General features: G+C 40.3%; 2 protein-coding genes across 3 annotated transcripts; both read right to left on the reverse strand.

Annotated features, from left to right (window-relative positions):
* Positions 1-232: 232 nt before the first annotated feature.
* Positions 233-16,746, reverse strand: LOC103188399 (uncharacterized protein C16orf96-like). Its single transcript, XM_007908384.2, has 21 exons — positions 16,688-16,746; positions 15,244-15,291; positions 14,415-14,501; positions 14,033-14,119; positions 13,378-13,519; positions 12,691-12,776; positions 12,292-12,393; positions 12,039-12,113; positions 11,116-11,280; positions 10,414-10,532; positions 8,641-8,703; positions 6,747-6,836; positions 5,961-6,117; positions 5,483-5,585; positions 4,500-4,598; positions 3,895-3,966; positions 3,270-3,368; positions 2,883-2,936; positions 2,334-2,366; positions 1,056-1,148; positions 233-616 (listed from the first exon to the last, which is right to left on the reverse strand). Exons 1-21 carry the CDS (start codon positions 16,718-16,720, stop codon positions 561-563), a joined length of 1,863 nt encoding a protein of 620 aa, XP_007906575.1. The 5' UTR covers positions 16,721-16,746; the 3' UTR covers positions 233-560.
* Positions 16,747-17,604: 858 nt separating this feature from the next.
* On the reverse strand, positions 17,605-19,161 carry LOC121850262 (uncharacterized protein C16orf96-like). 2 transcript variants are annotated; one of them, XM_042340980.1, is made up of 3 exons: positions 18,553-19,161; positions 18,027-18,110; positions 17,605-17,670 (listed from the first exon to the last, which is right to left on the reverse strand). In XM_042340980.1, the coding sequence occupies exons 1-3, from the start codon at positions 19,063-19,065 to the stop codon at positions 17,644-17,646; spliced, it is 624 nt and encodes a 207-aa protein (XP_042196914.1). In that variant the 5' UTR covers positions 19,066-19,161; the 3' UTR covers positions 17,605-17,643. The 2 variants fall into 2 exon arrangements, with proteins under 2 accessions (XP_042196914.1, XP_042196913.1); XM_042340979.1 differs by lacking the exon at positions 17,605-17,670 and having other exon boundaries at positions 17,702-18,110.
* Positions 19,162-21,003: the final 1,842 nt, after the last annotated feature.

Genomic DNA, 21,003 nt, shown 5'->3' on the forward strand with positions numbered 1-21,003 from the left:
CCGGGAATTGACGCCAGTGGTTCAGACAAAGTTACCTTTGTCGGCAAACATAGCACTAAAACTACAAGACACAAATGTTAACAAACGCTAAAAATTCAGAGAGGCTCCCCAACAAATGAGTTGGCAAAGACATTGTATAATGTGGAACTCAACAATACTGAGCGCAGGTTCAATCCCCGGGCTCCACTGATTTAGGATTTTAAAAAAAACATCCTATATTTATGATGTAAAAAGCAAAGACCACGAGTCATATTTCTCTCTTTCTACTGTCTAGATTTTTATTAATTAATGTTTAGTCAGTTTTACATTGATTTATGATTGCTACGATTAATTGAAACGGGTGATTAGAAGACTGATCAACGTAAAGGGTTGCATGATGAAAGCGTTCTTCTGGACGCAAATTGTAGTGTGCAAAGGTTAAAGAGGCTAAAATAATTTTCATTTTCTTCTGTCTGTCTCTCACTGATCAAATCAGAGCGAAATCTCGATTTTAAAATTAATTTCTTTACGTAATCTCAGGGAACACCCAATGCAGTGATTCTATCCGGACAGTCTCTCTCTTACGACGGAGGGGGTTGAGAGGAATTTGGCGGCTCTCCATTTTGGGTATCAGTCGCTGAAAAAAAAAAATCATCAGAAGTAATAACTTGGGACTGAAGTGCGTGATAACATTACAAAGTGTGCTGTACGCAGAGCTCCTAACAGCTCACGGTTCTTTACTAAAACATTCCCCTTTCCCGTGTAGAGACACCGTTCCGGCGCGAAGGGCGCAATATAAATGTAAGTTGTTGTTGTTGTGTACAACCAAAAACTGCCTCCTGGTAATCTCTCAGTTCCTGCTGTCTGTTCGCCGGTTTCACCGTTACGCACTTTTAAGAGATTGCGGTGGTACGTGGAGCCCTGTAGCGTAGTGATAGTGGGACGTCTTCCTGACCTGGAAGGCGCTTTGCAAATGTAATTTTGATTTGTACTGCCGTGGCCAGCGGCGCTTGCGAAAGTTGCAAATACTTTAGTAACTGCTTTAATAATTAGCTAAATGGGAAAAGAGAACCTACCAGCCCGCTCAGGACAGATGCAGCCAGCTGTGGACGGACGAGGACAATCTACATTCCCATTTTGAGGGCAGAATACCTTCACAGGACCTCGTCCTTAAACAGCCAACGGAATTAGTCGTTAATTTATTATGACAGAATAATTGCATTGAATGCACGCGGAATTACAAAGGCCTGCAGTTTGCAAGATTTCATAGGACATCAGCTGTGAGCAAAAAATCCAAGCAATTTTACACATTTAATACATATTATTACATATAATAATGGGCTAAAGGTTGTAAAGCTACCTTACGATAGTATTCTAACCTTTAGCTCATTATTAATATTATTCCTGGATTTATTGTGAACTTGTGCAATACGTTTGCCTGCACCGCCCCAATACGTATAAAGAAAAGCTTACTTTAGGCGCATCAGTTTTCTAAGGTATTTATTGAGCGATATATGTCCACAAATAGCCATGGTAAGTAATGCTATAACTGAAAGATTGCAAACAAACAAACCTGGCAGAAATGTATCAAAAAAATGAACAGTGTAAATTATAGAAAGAATCCCTGGGTGCACTCTTATTACCAGTGAGAGACTTTGCTAATAAATGCTGCCTCACAAATGGGAGTTCCCGTTCCGCATTAAGGAACACGTCACTATTAAACATTGTTTTTTTTAAAATAAAAGGTTGTAAACACTCATTTGTGTATTAAATTCACATGATGATAATAATCTTTGTTTCAATCTCCTGTGCCTTACTGTTTGGAGAAAGGCATTTGACTGTTAAAACAATTTAATTTAAATTAACTACAGAATTTATGACACCATTATCTTTTACTGTTTAAGATTCTGATAGGATTTGATAAGGTAGACTTTAATGGGCCATTTTTACTTGTAGGCAAGTCCAAAATGAGGGGCCATAAATATAAGGTAGATAGTAGCAGATCCAAAAGGGAGTGTGGAGGAAATTCTTTATGCAGAGGATGAGAATTAATGAATGTGGAATTCACTGGGGTTGAAGCAATATCTATTGAAGAGAAAAGTTGACGTAACTATGAGGAGAAGGTAATAGAACGGTTTTGTGGCTAATATAACCATACATTTGCACCTGTTACTGAAACTGAACAGCATGTTGCTAATATTATTCTGGGAACAAAATAGAACTGGAAAGGTCACTGTTCACTTCATTTCCCAGTGTGGAAATCTGGTGAAATAATATTCTCCCGTCTACTATTCACATCTCGGTAACTGTTTGTTTAAAATAGGACATTTCTTGGTAAGTAAACTAGGAGGTACCTGCACATCGCTCTTGTGTTGCCCTGTCCGAGGCTGTAAAATATCAACCAAAATACAATCATGTTAAAAAAGATGAAGTTTACACGAGAGGTCTAGACAAACGACATGGGATGCACGTAGACTGCAATCTCTTTACCATACCATTCGCATGTTTTTCAGTACATACTGTATATTGACCTAAAAGTAGTCCATAGAAATGTTACAGGAGCAGTGACCACAAGAAGGGAGGGACAGTGTAGAACTAGCAATGTGACGGGGGGAGAGAGAGGGCTGGCACGAGGGAAAGAGATGGCAGCCAGAAGAAGAGGCGTAGAGGGGAGGAGCTGATACCAGGTGGAGGATACTGTGGCGGGAGAGAAAGGACAGACCCGGACGTTATAGCTCCTGGTGCAGGAAGTTGTCTTGATAATTCGTCCAATATAAAAGTAAATTCCAAGTGCCAGAGAATTATTAAATAAAAACCCCTTGCACAACTGTTCACATTAAAGTTCTGATCGTGTTTTGTATATCCTTTATACAAAGCGAGAAAAGATACGAGTTTCTTATTACCTGCAGGATCCTGTCCTGAAGTCCCATTAAGTGGTGCAGGGGATGCCGTAACTCCTGACAAACATCAATCGAAATAATAAAGCATTTCAAAGGATTTACCATCACAAAAAGTTCCATATCCACAATGGGCCCAATATATATACACATTTCAGACAGTTCTATTCCTTTTACATCGGATCTTTAAATAGTGAGCACAAGACTTTCATTTCATCAGGCTGAACGAGCCCCAGTGTTAAAGTAGGGTAGTTGACAGCATCAAGCAATCCTCTACAAATGAGGGTTGCTTTACACATCTACAGCTCTTTGAGACGTCTCAACGACGTCATAAGGCGCTATATCAAACGTTATTATTATTATTATTAATACCAACAGAATTTAAAACAGCACCTGGGCATCGACAAACACTTGAAGCTTCTGGTGCCCCGAGTGTAGCACATACATCACGAGGTGCAGCTGGAGTTGCTGAAAAATCACGAGATCCGGTACCTGGAAAAATATAAACCCCAAATCGCCAGAATTAGGAAATCTCCTAGGTAACGTTTCGGCTCGGATTACAAGCACTGCATAACCTGCTTGCCATTATGTTCTGTGTAAAATGTGTAGGCGGTTGAGAATCAAGGACTAAGTGAAATGATTTTTTTTTTAAATTGATGCGAAAATGGGATTCAGTGAAAACTGAAAATCAGACGAGTTTTCCTTTCTTTCAATGAATTTGGAACTGTGTCCACGATGCCATGATGTTTGACCCGATATCAGCTTAAATAGAAGTCACTCCGGTAAATTTTCTCTTCGCCCTTGCAAAACTAACAAACGTGCCGGGCGGACTGACTCTCAATAGATGTGTGGAGGATGCAAAATGGTCTAATTGGACTACACAAATGATTGTGATAGTAAGGTTCAAACTCAAGATATCATCAACCGCTGATGTCCTCTCGAACTAGCCAAAGGCACCACCTGGTCCTCTGGAGTGATCGGGGCACAAACACTCGATTTAAAAAGAAAAACTAAGCACCTGAACATCGACACATCCCAATGTCTTGCTTCTGGGTTGAATTACACAATTCACCAGTACGAGGCGAACTCGCTGGAAAGACAGCAAACAAAATTAAGTTCTAGGAACCATACATATTGCGACTAACGTGTCCCGAACATTAATCTGGAGAGCTACAGAAACAGATTTGTTTTTGATCGTGTATCAAGAGTAATGGAAGGTAGTCTAATTTTAACTAGCATTTGGCCCCCGTTTCTATATATACGTTTCCTCCCATTTATCCCACCTCTACAAAAAGGAATCATTCTCGACTCTATATATTAACAGTGCGTCTGACAACAGACAGTTACCCAGAAAAGTAATAAAGTCTGGCTAGCTAAGGAGCGCACATACCCATGAGAAAAAAAAACTATTACAATTCAATCGGATAAACTGATAAACAAACAAATTGACTTGAAATGTGAAATGGATACGTAAGAAATGATTTTGTATGATAATAACCAGTAATGCCATCTGCGTTCGGTTCCATAATGGTGTGATATGGAGGCTCCAAGATAACAGCCAAAAAAAAAAGGAAGATTTTAAAAAGTGAGCTATTTTAAGAAATCATAAACTTCCAAACTTACAAGTCTGATGGCAGTAAATACATCTTGGAGTCATAGAAGTGGGAGGACCATTTTCAGGTTGCGAACTTGGCACATTTGTTCCACTTGCTTTTTTCTCCACTAGTAAATAGGATAGGCCGATTAATGAGGAACTGAACACATGTAACTTAAAAATCAGACTGATAAGATTTTCTTGCAACAACAACAACTTGGATTTATATAGCGCCCTCCACGCCGGAGGGCGTCTCAGAGCGCTTTACAATAACGGATCCCGGGACCGAGCCGGGAGGGGGCGGGGAGGTGGGGGGAAGGTGACCAAAGGTGCGGTCGAAAAGAAGTGGAGGGTGGAGCGGAGGACTCGGGGGACTCGGAGGGGCCAGAACCGGAGGAACGAAGGCAATGGGTACTGTTTTGAGGAGCGAGGAGGTCAGAGAGGTAGGGAGGTATGCAGACATGTGTACATGACACCCATAATAGATAGACCTTCATAATTATTGGTTCAGAAGGTCAGTGAAAGTACTGTGACAAAATCATGGGAATTATATAAAGATCTGAATCTAGATTCCGAGAAGCTGCTATTGATATTGTGTACAGAATCCACACAAAACCTAGACTGGCTCTACAAACAGTTTAAGGCTGAATGTTGTAAAATTTGATGGTTTCTAGTAACATTACCACATAAAATGCTGTGTACACCAAAAGGAAATAGGAAATACTGCAATGCATTTGAAATGTAAACAAAGAGGCGGCCAGTGGAAAGGTCCAATTTTATAACACAGCAATACGATTTCTCTGTGGAAGTTCTTACTTCAGTGTCTAAAATCTTTTGTGTTCACATTGGAACTCTCCGGCTAACAACTGCAGTTAGACAAAAATGAACCAAAAAGAATGGAACATTACCGTCTTACTTAAACTCTCTGGGACGCAGACCTGCGCGAGCAGCGTTATGTAAAAGGAAGTTGCTGTAGCTGTTGATTTAAGGAATATTGCAAAGTGTTTGATACCTGCAGGTGCCTCGGTTTCTTGAGATTGATACATCATTGGAAGCTTGGGATCAAGCCTTCCTTTGTACATGATGCCATCAATCCCCTGAATCTCAACCTCTTCCTGAAAATACAACATTCGGGTAAATGGAACTCCATATCAAAATACAATACAGTAGTTTTTAAAAAACAAATTACCTCCAATAAAACGATACATCGACTTTAACTAAATCTGGGAAGCGTGCATTTACCGACACTGAGAAAAACTCACAAAAGCTCAATACTAATGAGCGTGAAATATAATAAAGAATTGATAACGTTCGCCGTGACTTGCCTCTATATTTGCTGGATGAGCAGGCTAAGCCAGTTAAATCAGCTAAACAATTTTGAGCAATTTTAAAAACAAACTACCTTCTAAACATTTTTTTTTAAAAAAAGCAACTTGTACAAATAACTAATTGCACTTAATTTGTTGTTCACGATCATTAAAGGCACTTACCCTCCTGAATCCTCCACTGGGATCTCCGTACTGATACACTGTTTGAAGATTCAGATTCCTGTTGTTGCGTCTGCTAATGGGACCCGTGACAGTATGACTGCCACCACAGGGGCGAGAGGAATTCCTGGTCAGGTGGTCATAGTATTCACCGTACATACTGTGGACAGTAAAATTACATTGCTAAAGTAAAGATTGCAGTGAATCACTAAACATGTCAATTTGATATTGTACATTTAAGACAGCAATACTCAACAAAGACAATGGTGACCTACTTCTAAAGTGCAGTACTTCAGTCAACATGAAAAAGGAAATTGCTTAAATCCAGATAAAGTGCTAATCATTCTCTAGACATATCCTTCACTCGCCATAGGTACCAAACGCAAGTGAGTTAGGTCATTTCTGAATCGATGCCTGTCCTTTCAATAAAATTTACTTTGCACCTTTGAGATCTCCGTCTCGAGACGGACCTCTTTTAGTCATCACACCCCAGTCATCCCTTTGGCTTCCACCCACTGCTTGAGTACATTAAGCATTTTGACACATACTCCTGAGGTGAAAGGTGCCAGACAAACAATTTGAATACATTGCAGCCGTCCAGCCATTCACACATCTTTTTCCAAAAGCATCAGGACTTTCCCTTAATGGAAAGTCCCATCTGAGAGATAAAACATAATGTTAAGACTTTATGAATCGTCATTGTGTCTGTATGAGTTAAATTTAAACCCTGGTCCCTAAGATGACGATAACCAAAATCCCTTCGTACACATTATTTAATCTTTATCATACCCTCTTTGTCCTTTCACAGAGTCTAATTCAGGTGCAGTTGTGGGTCGAACTCTGGGATGCAAAGCTGAGGCAGCAACGGTAATGAGATGCCTGAAAGAAAGAATCATTTGCAATATTTTACTTTAGGTCTTTGTAAATCCAACACATTGTTATTCAAAGCTAGAGTTAAACAAAATTAGCAGCCAGATTAATAGATATTTCTTGCTCTACATATGCAGCAATCTAACCGATCTGACACCTATCATAGAGGTTATTCATGAAAATGGGAGAAAAAGCATGTTTTGCAACAACTTTAGGGAAACACTAATACACTTGTGTGTGTTTGTGGGGAGGAGGGGTATTCCTAAATAATAATCCTTGCCTTTGATAACAATAATAATCCTTGCATTTCATAATAATAATAATCCTTGCTTTATCACGCTTTTGAGATGTCTCAAAGCACTTTACAGTATATAATAATAATAATAATAATAATTCTTGCATTTGATATAGCGCTTTTCACGTCAGGAGGACGTCCCAAAGCGCTTCACAGAACACACTGTAAAGTGAATTGACTGTATATTTGTGGGCGAACGCAGCGGCCAATTGCGCACAGCAATGTCCCACAAAGTGTCGTAGATTGAAAATGAGCAATTTATTATTGTTTTTGGTTTTGGAGACATTATTATTAGGCTCTGTGTGGAGTAAGGAAACTTGCCCAAGGTTTCGCCCTCTGCCTGGAATTGAACTCAGGTCTCTCACTTGCAAAGCGAGTGCTCTAACCAGAGCTACAGGACTCCACAATATATACTGTAAAGTGAATTGGCTGTGCACTTTGTGGGCACACAAATAAATAAATGGCAAATATGAAAACATTACCTTTGTTAGCACTAATGAAACGTAACAATACACCCACAACAATGATAATGTCACATTCCTAAAACAGCTGAAACGACACAGGGCGTCTCAGACACGATAAGAGCACAATGAAGCATGCGTGTAAAGATTTTTTTTTAAAATCACACCAACAGCCTATCTGCGTGGTCCTCCTGTACTTCCTTTTCCTGTTTGCGCCGATCACTTTTATACTGCACTCGGTCCCTCGCATAGAACCTACCACTCACCTCCCAGTTAACCAGAGATGGCCAGCCCATTCCCAGGTAATACTTTTTTTTTTGTGAGATCCCTCTGCATTGCAGCAGAGGAAGAGGAGTCCCTTTAAGTCTTTTGATCCCATAATTCACTAAGGGTCTCTTCACGTCAGCAGCTCCCTGTTGAACTCCTTGCCAGCACTAGTTTTCCCTGTGGTAGTGATACGCTTTCTTCCTTGGATTCGGACAAACGTGTGCAGCTGCGATGCTCACCTGGGTTTCCAATTGGGTCTATGGCACAGGCCTGATCTCCAACCCATTATGCAGCTAACAAAGCAGTTAGAACATTGAAAAGGTCTAAGACGATGGTTATGCATTGTTTGGGTCAAAATAGCATCCAAATCCATATCAAATGTGAAGGAGGAGGATTGGGAGAGTTTTGTGATAATTCTAATAATCCTTGGATTTGCTATTACTCCTTGTCATGTCTTCGAGACATCTCAAAGCACTTCACAGAATGTACTGTAAAGTGAATTGACCGTATATTTTGGGGGAAACTGTGGCATGTTACAGTAGATTGAATAATGCAAGTATGGGGATAGAGTGTTTGGAAGTTCTACAATAACTTTTGCCTGGACCAGGGTGTGTTTTTGTAGTTATTTCCTTCAAGAAATTTCATGGGTGAAGTGAAGTTCAAGATGGAATGTATACTTAGTATTCTGTGGAAGAAACAGAATTGATGGGACAAGACCTTTTCTAGTTCCAAACTTTCTAGGTTCTTATCCAGCAAAAACAAAAGGTCTTTATTAAAAACATATGCTTACGGTCCAGGCAGCATCCTTGTAGATTTGGCACAAGAAATGCACTTAAATCGCTCAAGCAACTGTCTGGAAAGGTATAAGATAACATTGAAACAAGATACCACCGAAAATTACAATAAATCATGAAAATAGTAGACAAAGAAATGTTCCTCCTCCAAATGTTACAAGTGCTTTGGCCGAAAGCTAATTTCACAGAAGCACTTGCTTAAAGCCTGATTGATAACATGCAACAGACAGCAAAAAAAAAGGTTGGTCAATTTAATTTTGCAGAAGCACAATATTACATTGATTGTAATTTCCCCCGTTACATTACACGAATTTTGGAATAATCTTTAATCATTTTATCTATTGATACACTTTATCTACTGTTCTTAAAATAACATTTCAGTTCACTTTGAATGTTTAAGAGGAGAGGGCAACATGAGGTTTGTACAAATTTTGTCACAGCATTTTGAAGCTTTATGAGGTGCAATAACATTCCATAATCTTGCATGTTTTTTTAAAAATAAATATTTAAGTATACATTATTCACAAGTTAAAGTTCTTCATGACTCGAGTTGTTTCAGTACGCTTTAACAGGAGGTTAATTTTCCGTTCTCTTATGTATTACAACAAAAATATGGTCCAACGGCTCTTATTGTGGTCCCTTCAGTAAAAATTTTGGCATGGTCAGCGTCAAAGAAACATGCTGAGAGCAAAGGTTGGCCACCATATGGAGCTGAAATGGCATAAAATATTGCACTAAATAATGTATTATTGGTAAAAGGGAAGACATAACAGCAGTTAAGAATGTGGGTATAAAGCAGGAGAGTTGGCTGATGTAAACATCAACTGAATCTTAATCGACTATTGATATGTACCCACAGCATAACCTGAACTGATAGGTGGAAGAAAAATAGGCTACGTGGAATTGTAATATGGTAATTGTGGAAGGGAATTGAATTTTCCACGTCAGACCAGGAAAAAACAGAAAGGAGAGGTCAATATACAAGAAACTTCAGAGAAGTATTTTTTTCTTAGTTTGTGAAGCAGAATATTTGAGAAGGTATTATTTGATTTGAATACTCAAGAGCAGAGCTGACCAATGACTTGGAAGTGGTGAAGCTTTGTGCTCCAGTATATCATAGAATCTTACAGCACAGAAGGGAGGCCATTCGGTCCATTGTGCCTGTTCCGGCAGTTTGAAAGAGCGACCCAATTAGTCCCACTCCCCCACTCTTTCCCCATAGCCCTGCATTTTTTTTCCCCTTTTGAAGTATACGTCCAATTCCCTTTTGAAAGTTATTATTGAATCTGTTTCCACCACCCTTCAAACAGTGCATTCCAGATGGTAACAACTTGCTACCTTAAAAAATAATTCTCCTCATCTCTCCCCTTTGATTCTTTTGCCAATTATCTTAAATCTGCGACCTCTGGTTACTAATCCACACACCAGTGGAAACAGTTTCTCCTTATTTACTCTATCAAAAAACCCTCATAATTCTGAACACCTAATTAGACTTGATACTCTGTTCAAACAAAAATAATAGTTGCATTACTTTAGAACACGAAAACAAATCGTAAAGGGAGAAATAAATAGCGACCCAAACTACCAATGAAATAGGAACAACTAAATCCTTTGAGCATCTAAGAGCAAGGTGGGAAAGAAAGTACATTACAATGAAGCAAGAGAAACATGGCAAGCCTGAGAACAAAATATCTGAATTAGGAAGAAGGATGATTTATTTTACATCACTGAATCATTTATCTGTGTTATTATAAACTGTATTCACTTACTTCCTAAATCCAGCTGCTGAATCTGCCTCAAAACCTGGCCCACTCTTCAGCTGCTTTTTGAGCTGTCTCCATCTCTCTTCCAACTGTTTCTTTAGTGGATCCAGCTCCATTCGATCCAACTGTCGGAAAATAAATCAAGATTTTAGACAACTGAAAGCTAATTGTATTCATAAAAGCCATAGCTTCATGGAGGTTTCATTTTATGATCAACCAATTGAAGTGGATTATTAATCAAACTTCTAGCTTTCCCAATTCACTATAAACACATCCGTTATATAGATGTATACAACTGTTGTTATTCACTGTGTCAATGCACTCGATCAACAAAAGCCAAAGTGGATCAAAATTCCAGCAGCTGAGCTTGGCGAGTGTACGGATCATCATATTTTATTTGTGCTCAGCCATATTTCATGACCAACATAGTTTACTGGACTCAAAGTGTGCAAAAAGTTAGCGGCCACAGAGCTAATTATGAGGTGAGAATGAAGGGCATGAAAGGCATAGGATTGGGCAAAGCAATAAACCAGTTAGTCATAGTTACAGGCACAAGTGGGGATTTATTACACTATGAGAAACAAACAAAGCAGACCAGAATTAATTATTTTGCACTATTATATATTCAGAGACTAGATTTTTGAAAGACAATTTAACAAGTGTCTTAGGAAGAATTTTGGAAATAAATAAAATACAGAATCTCATTACCTTGCAGTCCATATCACAAAGCAGTTTCTCTAAGACCTTCTGCCAGTCTTTCTCTTGGGCACACACTTTATTCAACAGCTCCTGCATCATTGCATTTAATTGCTGTGCTGTTGCATCGAGTAGTGCCCTACTGACTTTGGCTTCCAAGGCTTTCTTGTCCGCTTTCTGTCGTAAACATAAGGAAGAAATATTATTTAAAGCATTGTTTCCTGGGTACGATACTAAAAATATTAAAATGAAATAAACGCAGTGACTATGCATTTGTAAACAAAACGTTGATTGTGAACGCGCACAACTTGAACAACTAATGGAATTTCACCCCTAATTACCCCACTCTCTCCAAATTAGATGCAGGATAATTTCTACCAAAGCATAACAGGTGCTCTTCCTCCAGTTCACATGCGGCAACTCGTAATCTATGTGACTGCAGGGAAATTGCAGCTGAGCCTAACCCTGTTCTCAAATCTCCATAGTTATGCATTTTCAACAGAGATTTCTAGATAGCAATCAGAACCGCAAAACTTGGCTACGTTTTTCATCTCACCGAAATTGCGGTGCAATTCTACAGCCAAATAGTGCTACTTTGGTTAAGGTTAGCAGATTCCGTAACTGTATTTGAGAACCTTCTAATCTGTAAAGCTTTGCAAGTTATTGGTTAGATAAATTCAATACATCTTTCAATTCATGATTAATTGGTGAATAAAAAGCATTTCAACTGAAAATACTTTTTATTTATTTATTGAAACTAAAAGCCTTCTGCTTTGAGGAAATTGTACCACCAATGAAAGGACTGATTTTCTCAGTGCTCCAAGATAATGTTTTTGCCACTGATGAGGCTATGAAACCTTAAGCACGGTATCTTATAGTGCATGTGTATATATAGTATATAATATAGTACATAATATATAAAAAAAATCTCTTACTACATTGATCTCCATTTCAAGCGCTTCTTTGTCAGCTTTCTTTTCCTCAAGAATCTCAATCTTCTCTTGAACGTCCTATTACAAAAAAAATTGGAAAAAGTGATATACGTAGGAATAAATTAGTTTTTGTATTTGAACAAAACCAATGTGAATGTTTTCCTTCAAAACTTATATATAGGGATTGCATATAAGAACACTTAAAAAGTGATGCTTAAGGCAGTCTTGGATTCTTTTCAAAGTTTAAATATATGACCTGGAGTTCATCATGATCACTTTGGATTGACGAAAGTCTGTTGTCTAAATCTTCTTGTATTTCTTCTAGATTTTTCTTGACGCTTGTCAACAATTCTTTGTCCTTAAACAAAGATATACAAAAAAAATGTAAAATATCATGATGCTAACTGAGCTTTTTAAATTTTAAGTCAAGAATAATTCACATTTTTGAAAAATTATAGGTAGACTATGTGAACGTATTTAAGTTCTATCTAAAAGATGTATAAGCATAGAAGTAACAGAACATCTTGTCATCTGGACTAGAAAACAACAGATGTGAGTCATTAATAAAAAAAAGATGTAAAAACAAAAACAAATTACTTAAGAATTCCCCATAAATTGTATAAAGAATCTGAACATATGAAATTTCTTTAACGACCTTATTGACTTCATTGTGCAATTGTTGTAATCCACTTTCTAATAAATTCAGTCGCTCCAACAAATCATCAGGAATTCCTTTTTTATCTAAAAGAGAACACATAACTTTATCAACATCCGGACCAAATATTCATCCATCCTTTTTACAGCTTTTGCTCAACAAAGGATTAAGAAAGAAGTTGCATTGTAGACCGCCTTGTTAATGAAAAAAAGCGCTTTATACAATTACTGTCGAATGTCGTGTTAAGTGTGGCAGAGGGCAGCAAGGTCCCAGAAATGGCTTTGAGTTACTAGTCCATCAAGGAGAAACTACTGTACATTCTCTTTTGAAATCTTTATCATCCACCTGAAAATAGGCAGATAAGATCTCAGTTTCGATCCTCACCCCAAACGTGGCATGCTTCTTCCTTTAATCCCAAAATTAAAGGACCACAGGACTAAAGTTGAAGCTCTCACTGAGTTACCATCGAGTTACTCAATATGCTGGAGTGTCAATTGACACCTAGCTCAGATTCGAATTGGGCCTTAAACCCCATCCCCCCAACGAAGAGTCTGTTTTGATTCACAAAAAAAATGTTTCCTCAAGCTTGTGAATATGACCTAAATGATTTGCCTCAGATAAAACAATGAGGAGATTGTGGAGCAGTCCTTTTTTTTTTATTCTTCTTGCTTATCTGCCGTAACTGACCTAGTACTGCCAATCGTTCACGGAGTTCTTTTTCCAGATCCACTACTTTGTCTTTTAGAGTGTAATGACCAGAAGCTGCCTTCACCAGGTCATGCAGACTAGATGCGACACCAAGTTGGGCCCCATAATCTTCCACTTGAAACTTAAATAAAGGAAAAGTGAATTACTTCTTGTGAGTTTCTTATCAATTGCAATCAGTTATTCTTTCTGTTGAACATTTGTTTTCACTCAGCATTTTTATTTCTACTTCAAATTATAAATCTGAATATTCAGGTTAGTTTTACTATCCAACTGCTGACTTTAAATTTTCCAAAAACATTTTACTCATTACAATCACTTTAGTGACAACGATCTTGTACTCCATATATGTACTGGATTTCAAATATAATTTGCGATCAGCCTTGCCATCAGCAACTTTTTCCAAGCATAAGGAAAATATCAAACACCAAAAATATTAGAAATGTTAAACAATAATTCACATGTTTAATATGTACCGCTTCCTTATACGTCATATATAGTCATATGTATTTGAAACCTTCTACAAATCCTTTTCAAACATCATGTAAGAAAAACAACTTCTTGCATATTACAGAAAAGCAACAACTCAAGAGGAGGCGATATACTTTAAAAATAAGAATGATATTACTTTACTCACTTGTTGGTCACCAAGTTCCATTCCAGTATGCTCAAATGTCACTCCTGTTGGAAGTTCAAGTAATCTAATTTTCTCTTCAAGCTCCAACTAAAAGACAAAAGAAACTATTAAGCTTATCTTTGATAGATGTACAACAGAATTATCAATCAACTGTATAAACTGTCACGTTGAGAACTGAAGATCAGTGTAGCAATAAGAAATTAATTCCACAGGTCAGTGATGCTTGTTCCACTCACATCTTTCAGAGCTGTCAATCAGCAGTTTTTCAGCGCATTAATGTGGACTAGATTCAGTCGGGTGCCAGAGGTAAAACTGGGACAAGTGTAAACATTTATAGGCAATCATAATCCAAATGATTCAAAAAAAAAAGTACTGTACTCGCCTCTTTATCCAAAAGTTTCTGTAAATCGCCCCATAAGACTAGATCCTTTGGCTCCGGAAAAGCATTTAGTCTATCTTCAATGGAATGCTGATCAAAGAAAAACAATTTATTTTACTTCAAAGGTAGAAAAATTTAGCAAATGTAAAGTTTCCACAGAAATCATATGTAAAAGAAAACAAGCAATTGTTTCAATGAGGTGCTTTTGGATTAGATGTGTTAAGTCCCATCTGCCTGCTTTCCCGGAGGAATTTAAAGAACTGTAGCTGAGAACAGCTACCTCAGAAATGACACAAACTAGGTCTTCTCGGTAAGCATTACGCAATTTGAATACAGTAATTGTGTAATTTTATGACCTCACTATAAAGAATGTTTCTTGATTTTGAGATATTTGTACTTGTTAAAGATATAGGGATTATTTCAACCTGATCAGTTTAACATGGCATTAAAAAGAAAGTGAACTTTCCGAACTGATAAAAACGGAAGTGCGGGCTTATTATTATTGCCTTAAATCTATGAATACTTGAAAGGTGTAACAATGATCACTGTTGGGAAGATTTTAGTGATATGGCTTTCGACCAAAAGATTAGAGTAAATGATTAGTGGCAATTGGCAGCAACTTCAATAAAAAGTAAAGGTTGACGAGCTTAAATAAATGTTCAGATTTGTTGAGCATATATAAGGGTATGCTTCTGAGAACTGTTCATTGCAGGCGACTGATACTGAAAATCTTCAAAAATGTAACAGGCTTACAAATTATTTGTACCCACATGAACAAGTGGGTATTACATAGCAATTCAGCTCTAACATCAATACCTTGTTTACAACTCACCGTCGCTTTAAGCTGCTCTTCCAGGTTTTGTAGTTTACTTGAGTTGAACTGTTGACACAAAATAATTTCTGCTGAAATTAAATGGTGCAGTGACCGCAGTAATAAACAATCCTGTGATTAGCGCATAAAGTAGAGACTGGAAATGTTGGAATCAAGTTTAGGCGTTAATTTGAGGCACTTTTATATGGTAAAAATATGATCTGTATAATGGCATTTGAATACTAAAACTGTACAGCTTAAATTAGATAATGTCTAAAGTTAAGTTATTTAACTCTACTTTGTCTAATCATAAAACATGGAGCTACAAAATAATTAATGTTTTATTGGGAAAGGTTATTAAGATTCAAGCTAATACTTAAACGGAAGAAAATCAAATATTTTCTATGCAAACAAATTTACCACTAAGCTCTGAAATGTTCTGATGTAAATTCTCCCCAGCAAAGGTTGGAAATGCATCAATAGCTGAAGAATAACTCCTTAGCTTCTTTCATTTTCTCCCATCTACAAGTTCCAGAATGTAAAGCTTTGGGGTACACTTTTTTTGCTCTATATTATTACCTATAATGCCAATAATGTTCGATATTATAGCATCTGGTAAAGTGGTTTCCTACACCTTACGATCACTAAAGTTTTTCTCCAGTTAGAACATTTTCCACATTTTTTGTTGCAGTTACTATTTTTTTCTATGCATCTGTTTTTTACTCAGTCGGTTCTGGCAAGTCCCATTGATAGCACTGTGTTAACCACTTACTGTTGCCCGATGCTTGGAATTGTGAAGTTATTCAGGGTCATCTGGGATCCATTAGGGCAATCTTTTTCTGTATCTCAGAATAATTTGGTCTATCAAAAAAAAACCTGTGAAATCTGTATGTGATTGCTCTCTGGCAAAGATGTGAATCATGTATCATGAGTTGACATAAGTTGACTTAGTTACTGTGCTGTGCTCAAACTCACGTTTGCCGAAATTGCTGATAAGCTTCAGGTTTCCACCACTTTTGCTGAATTACAGGACAAATCCATGTTCAAATCAGCAGTTTATTGTATTCTGTCCATTAGAACCCCTTCACCAGTTTTGAGTTCACACCTTTATTTCCTGTGTGTATCACCTTTATGAATTCAGTGCAAAGCATGGTATTTATCAAATTGTGAAATATGCACATAATATTAGGTTTGGTGCTTGGCCTCTTGAATTCTTGGGATGAATGTGGTAAAGATGATGTCCTTAGTATTTCTAATAATTCAACCTGATCTGCCGATAAACTTCCCTGAGAACATGACTTGGGGACATATCTGTACAAGTTTCTATTATTTCACATTTCTGGCAGTAAAGTTGATTAACGTTCAGTGTTCAAAATTAAAATTGTAAATGCCTTGTGTTGATTTGACACACTGTGTTGGAGGACGGTGCTATTCCATAAGCTGTAGTATTAAATCATAGACTTACCAGATTCTGTGGTCCTTCCACCAATAATGTCATAAGATTCCAAATTACTGCAAGCCCTCGATGCCAAAAAAAAGTCTAAATGCTAGTTCCTCTCAGTTTCAATTTGGATGGTTGGGCTGGAATGCTTGTCTGATTGTGACAGAAGATCATATTTTTCTCAGCTTTTGTAGATCATTAAAATGTTACAACTACTGTGGTTTAACAAGTGCTGTGCAGTTAGGGAATTGGTACTTGTTGCAGATTTGGCTGACGTCCCTTTGAGCACTTTATCCAAAATAATCTCCAAATCTCATTCCGTAAAACAAGACTTCCTTCACCATCAGCTGTTGACCATTCACTTTCTTGAGATGTAGTATTACAGAGGTCGAGAACTTCACTTCCAGTTTGAAAAGTTTTTTTGGTTACTTATCATGGTTATAAATAACCATACCATGTATAACTGCAGACAATATTGTTAGTGCACAGCAGTAAACATATGAAAACTTCAAATGCATCTCAACTCGATCTTTCAAGATAATTACCCAAGCAATATTTAAACATAGTTATCAGTACTTAGAAATGTAAATGGAATTCATAGTTTGAGTTCAAGAGGAAACCATTGCACTGGACCTAATAGTCTAATTTCCATAATTCAGCAGTCACCCTTTTGGAAGATTGAACACATCCAACAAGTTACTTAGTGATAGTGTTGATGGTTTTGAGCTACAAGAGCAAACTTCAGGGTATATTTTCTGCTCGGGTCTGAAAATGTCACAGTAGCTGGCAGCCAAGGACTTGGTGCTGGCAGCATAATGAATGGTATCGTCAAGTTAGCAACACTGTGCAGGATTTTTAAAGGTGTTTTTTTTCTGCTTCTGATCACCACTAACTAAATAATGGTTCCGAAACCAGGAAAAAAGGCAGGAACAAAGTCGCCTGATATCCGGGCACATTGGCCAACCGTGTTTCGGTGTTCGTTATTCGGAAAAAACCTTCCTCCGACACTGTAATATAAAAGCAGCATAAGGGGGTTATTCTCCATTAAACATATGGATAAAGCACACTTAATCATGATTATGATTCAGAACAATGATGAGCGATCACGCTGCAAAAGTATCTGAACAAGACAACAAACCCCGGTAACCCTAATGAACCCCTCCAGTGATATTAAAGTGGTGCAGATTTGGGATTAAACGGAAGTGCAAACCGATTTCCCAGAAGGAAACTCACTATAATCGGCAATCACTCTCCCACGAATTGCTGCTTTTCACTAAATTTGAAAATCACGTAACAAGGATAACTTCACAGTGTGCTGTTTGCTAAAGTGACCGTCCTGAGCGAAAATCCACGAGTTACTTACTTTGTCAACCTCTTTCCTCAGCCTTTCGTTCGTGGCGTTCATGGAGTTCATTTCATTCATCAATTCTTGCAATGTTGCCATCACCTGAAATAAGCGAAATAGGTCCTTGTAAACACGAGTTTGATGGGAAGTACCGCAACAACAACAACAACAACAACAACAACAACTCGGGTCTGTGCAGCGCCCCTCCACGCCGGGCGGCGTCTCGGAGCGCTTCGGCAAGTGTAGTGACTGTGTGGCTGGTGCACCCGCCACTCGTGGTCCCTCGTACTCGCACGCCAACCTCTCTACACACTCCGAAAGCACTGTCGGAGAGGAGGGTCTCGAGATGAGTCTCGAAGGAGGCGAGTGGGGGGGTGCGGGGTGGGGGGGGGGAGCGAGGAGGGACTGCGGTGGGGGGTGGGGGGCGTTCCAGAGGGCGGGCGCAGAGCAGTGGAAGCGCTTTCCCCCCTCCTCCTCCCAGGGGGCAATATACGGTCAAGTGTAGTGACTGTGCGGCCGGTGCGCACCCGCCGCGGCTCCTCGCCTTATTGATCCCGTCCTCGTTGGCCTCCGTTTTCTTCCGGAGCTGCATGAGCTGCCACATGTCCTTCACCGCCCCGCTGCTGCCGGAGGCCTGGACGGCCGGGGGGGCCTGCGAGGCCGGGCCAGACTTGCTCAGCAGGTCGGCGGCGGTGGGCAGCTGGTTCAGGGCCTCGAAGGCCGCTTGCAGCCTCGACACCTTCTCTTCCAGCTGATGGAACAGCGACTTCCCGACCACCGGCTTGGGGGCCTTGGCCTTGGTCTTGGCCTTGGCCTTCCCCCCCGCCGCCGCCTGCTCCTCCTCCTCCTCCTCGTCGTCCCCCTCGGTCGGGAGCGGGCCCGAGGGCTTGATGAACTCCTTCTCCTCCTGGTCCACCATCTTGGTGACGTGCCCGATCTCCAGCTGCTCCAGGATGCCGTGCAGCAGGGCGTGCATGGCGTTGAAGTTGCACACGCCCACCTCGGGGGTGCCGATGGCCAGGTTGGCCAGCTCGGCCAGGGTGAAGGCGTGCGCCATCTCGCTCTCTCGCTCTCTCTCTCTCTGTCGTGTGGAGTTAATGCTCCGCCACCGGCGCCTCTCTGTCTCTCTCTCTCTCACTCGCGCCCTCTCGCTCTCTCTGTCTCGCGCGCGCGTGTGCGTGTGTGAGGCGATGAGGGAAAGCTTTCCCTCCCGCCCCCCTCCTCGGCTCCGCCCCCGTCGCGTGCCGCCTCGAGGCCGCAAGTACCGCCCCCTCCCACCCCCCCCCCGCTTCCGGCGCCGCCGCCAATCAGCGCTTCGGTCACGCCCACTCACACACACACACACACGCCCCGCCCTCCTGACGTCGCGTCGCCTCGCCCCGCCCCCACCTCTCTCTCTCTCTCTCTCCTCCCGTTGCCCGGATACCGCCGGCGACGCCCTGAAACGCCCTTTATTAGGGCCGGCCCCGCGTCACCGCGCGTGCGCGTGCGCGGCCCCGCCCCCCCCCCTCACCAAGCCCAGCCCCCAAGCTCAGCCTCACTTCACTTGGTTGTGTGTGTTGTGTGTGTGTGTGTGTGTGTGGAGGGGGGTGTGTGCAGTTAGTTATCTGTCCTGTTTATTATTGTTGTTGTTATTAATGAATAATAATAATAATAATAATATTATTGCGGCAGCAGCAGCGACAACAAGATTGCATTCACAGAGCACAGGGACGTCCCGAGGCGCCGGACGTGGACAGTTGGGTCGGGACCCGAGCATTGGGGGGGGGGGGGGGAGGAAATGGTCTGGGTGTAGGGGAGCGAGGAGTGGGGGGGTGGGGGGGTAGAGAGTCCAGGGGGGGTTGCGTTCGATTACGGCGCCCTGTCCCGTCTTCCGAGGCGTCTGAAAAGCGCTCGGCGGGATGCAAAAGCATAGTTGACCGCGTGTTGTTGTTGTTATTACCATTTTTTTTTCGTCGTTGGGCGAAACCCGTTGAAAGGCGTCGAACAGCTGGCTTGCTGCTCGCTGCGCGTCGTGCTCGGGGGTTTACCGGCACACCTCGGCATTTGTTTGGGATCCCGGCGTCCTCTCATGTTGCTTGGGGGAAGAAAGACGCAGGAATTGAGCAAGCATTTCGGGTGCGTCGCCCACCCACCGAAAGCACCTGCAAGTGCCCTTGTTGATAACGTTACTCTAATAATATGTATAATGTTTCAGGGATGGTACGCTATGCTCCCAATCGATTAAAGAGGGAAAAAATAGAAGAGGGAAGAAAAAGCAGAGCGTAGGGAAGAATAGCGCTAGAATTATGAAAACTGAGAAACATTAGTCCCTTCTTTAAAATTTCAGTCGCAGCGTGGGCTTGGCATCTTAGCATTTTTCTTACTGTTTCTTGGCCCTTCATTTCCATCTTGTTTAGTCTTCTACCAGTGTCATTCTTGCAATTTATCCCCTGGTCCATCCTTTTCGAACAAGATATTACCCCATCTTTTGGCTTTCCTCACCCTCTCTCAGCTCTTAATCTACTTTTCTTCTCTCAGCCGCAGTCGGCTGTTCCTGGGCCTTCCCTGCTCTCAGCTGACAGCACCGTACAGTTGACTAACCTTATTAAAATAACCATAATCTTCTAAAAAAATTCTTGTCCACAAACGAGAACACGATGGGGGCTTGGTTTAATAACAATGGCAGGGCACATTTTACAGGTCTTTTCATTTATTTTATGAAAGCTGCTTCTCGTTGCACTCTGTTGCAAAGCCATTGTGATACATGTATTCTGTATATGTATATATGATAAAATCTTCGGAGTCTTTATACAACAAACTGCCTTTCTATGCTGATTAAGGAAATCTGAGGGGGCTTTACTTTATTTTTTTAGCTCGGTATTAATTTTTAGCTCAATATAAATTTTATATGCGCTAAGACAGAAGAAGCAATCGTTAGGTCCACGTGTACACATACTGTACTTGGAAAGAGGGTCGGGGGGTGGGGAAGAAGTGTGGAAAGAAAAAAAAATTG

Source organism: Callorhinchus milii, unplaced genomic scaffold (genome assembly GCF_018977255.1).
Source record: "Callorhinchus milii isolate IMCB2004 unplaced genomic scaffold, IMCB_Cmil_1.0 Scaffold16, whole genome shotgun sequence".
In the NCBI taxonomy this organism is placed as follows: Eukaryota; Metazoa; Chordata; class Chondrichthyes; order Chimaeriformes; family Callorhinchidae; genus Callorhinchus; species Callorhinchus milii.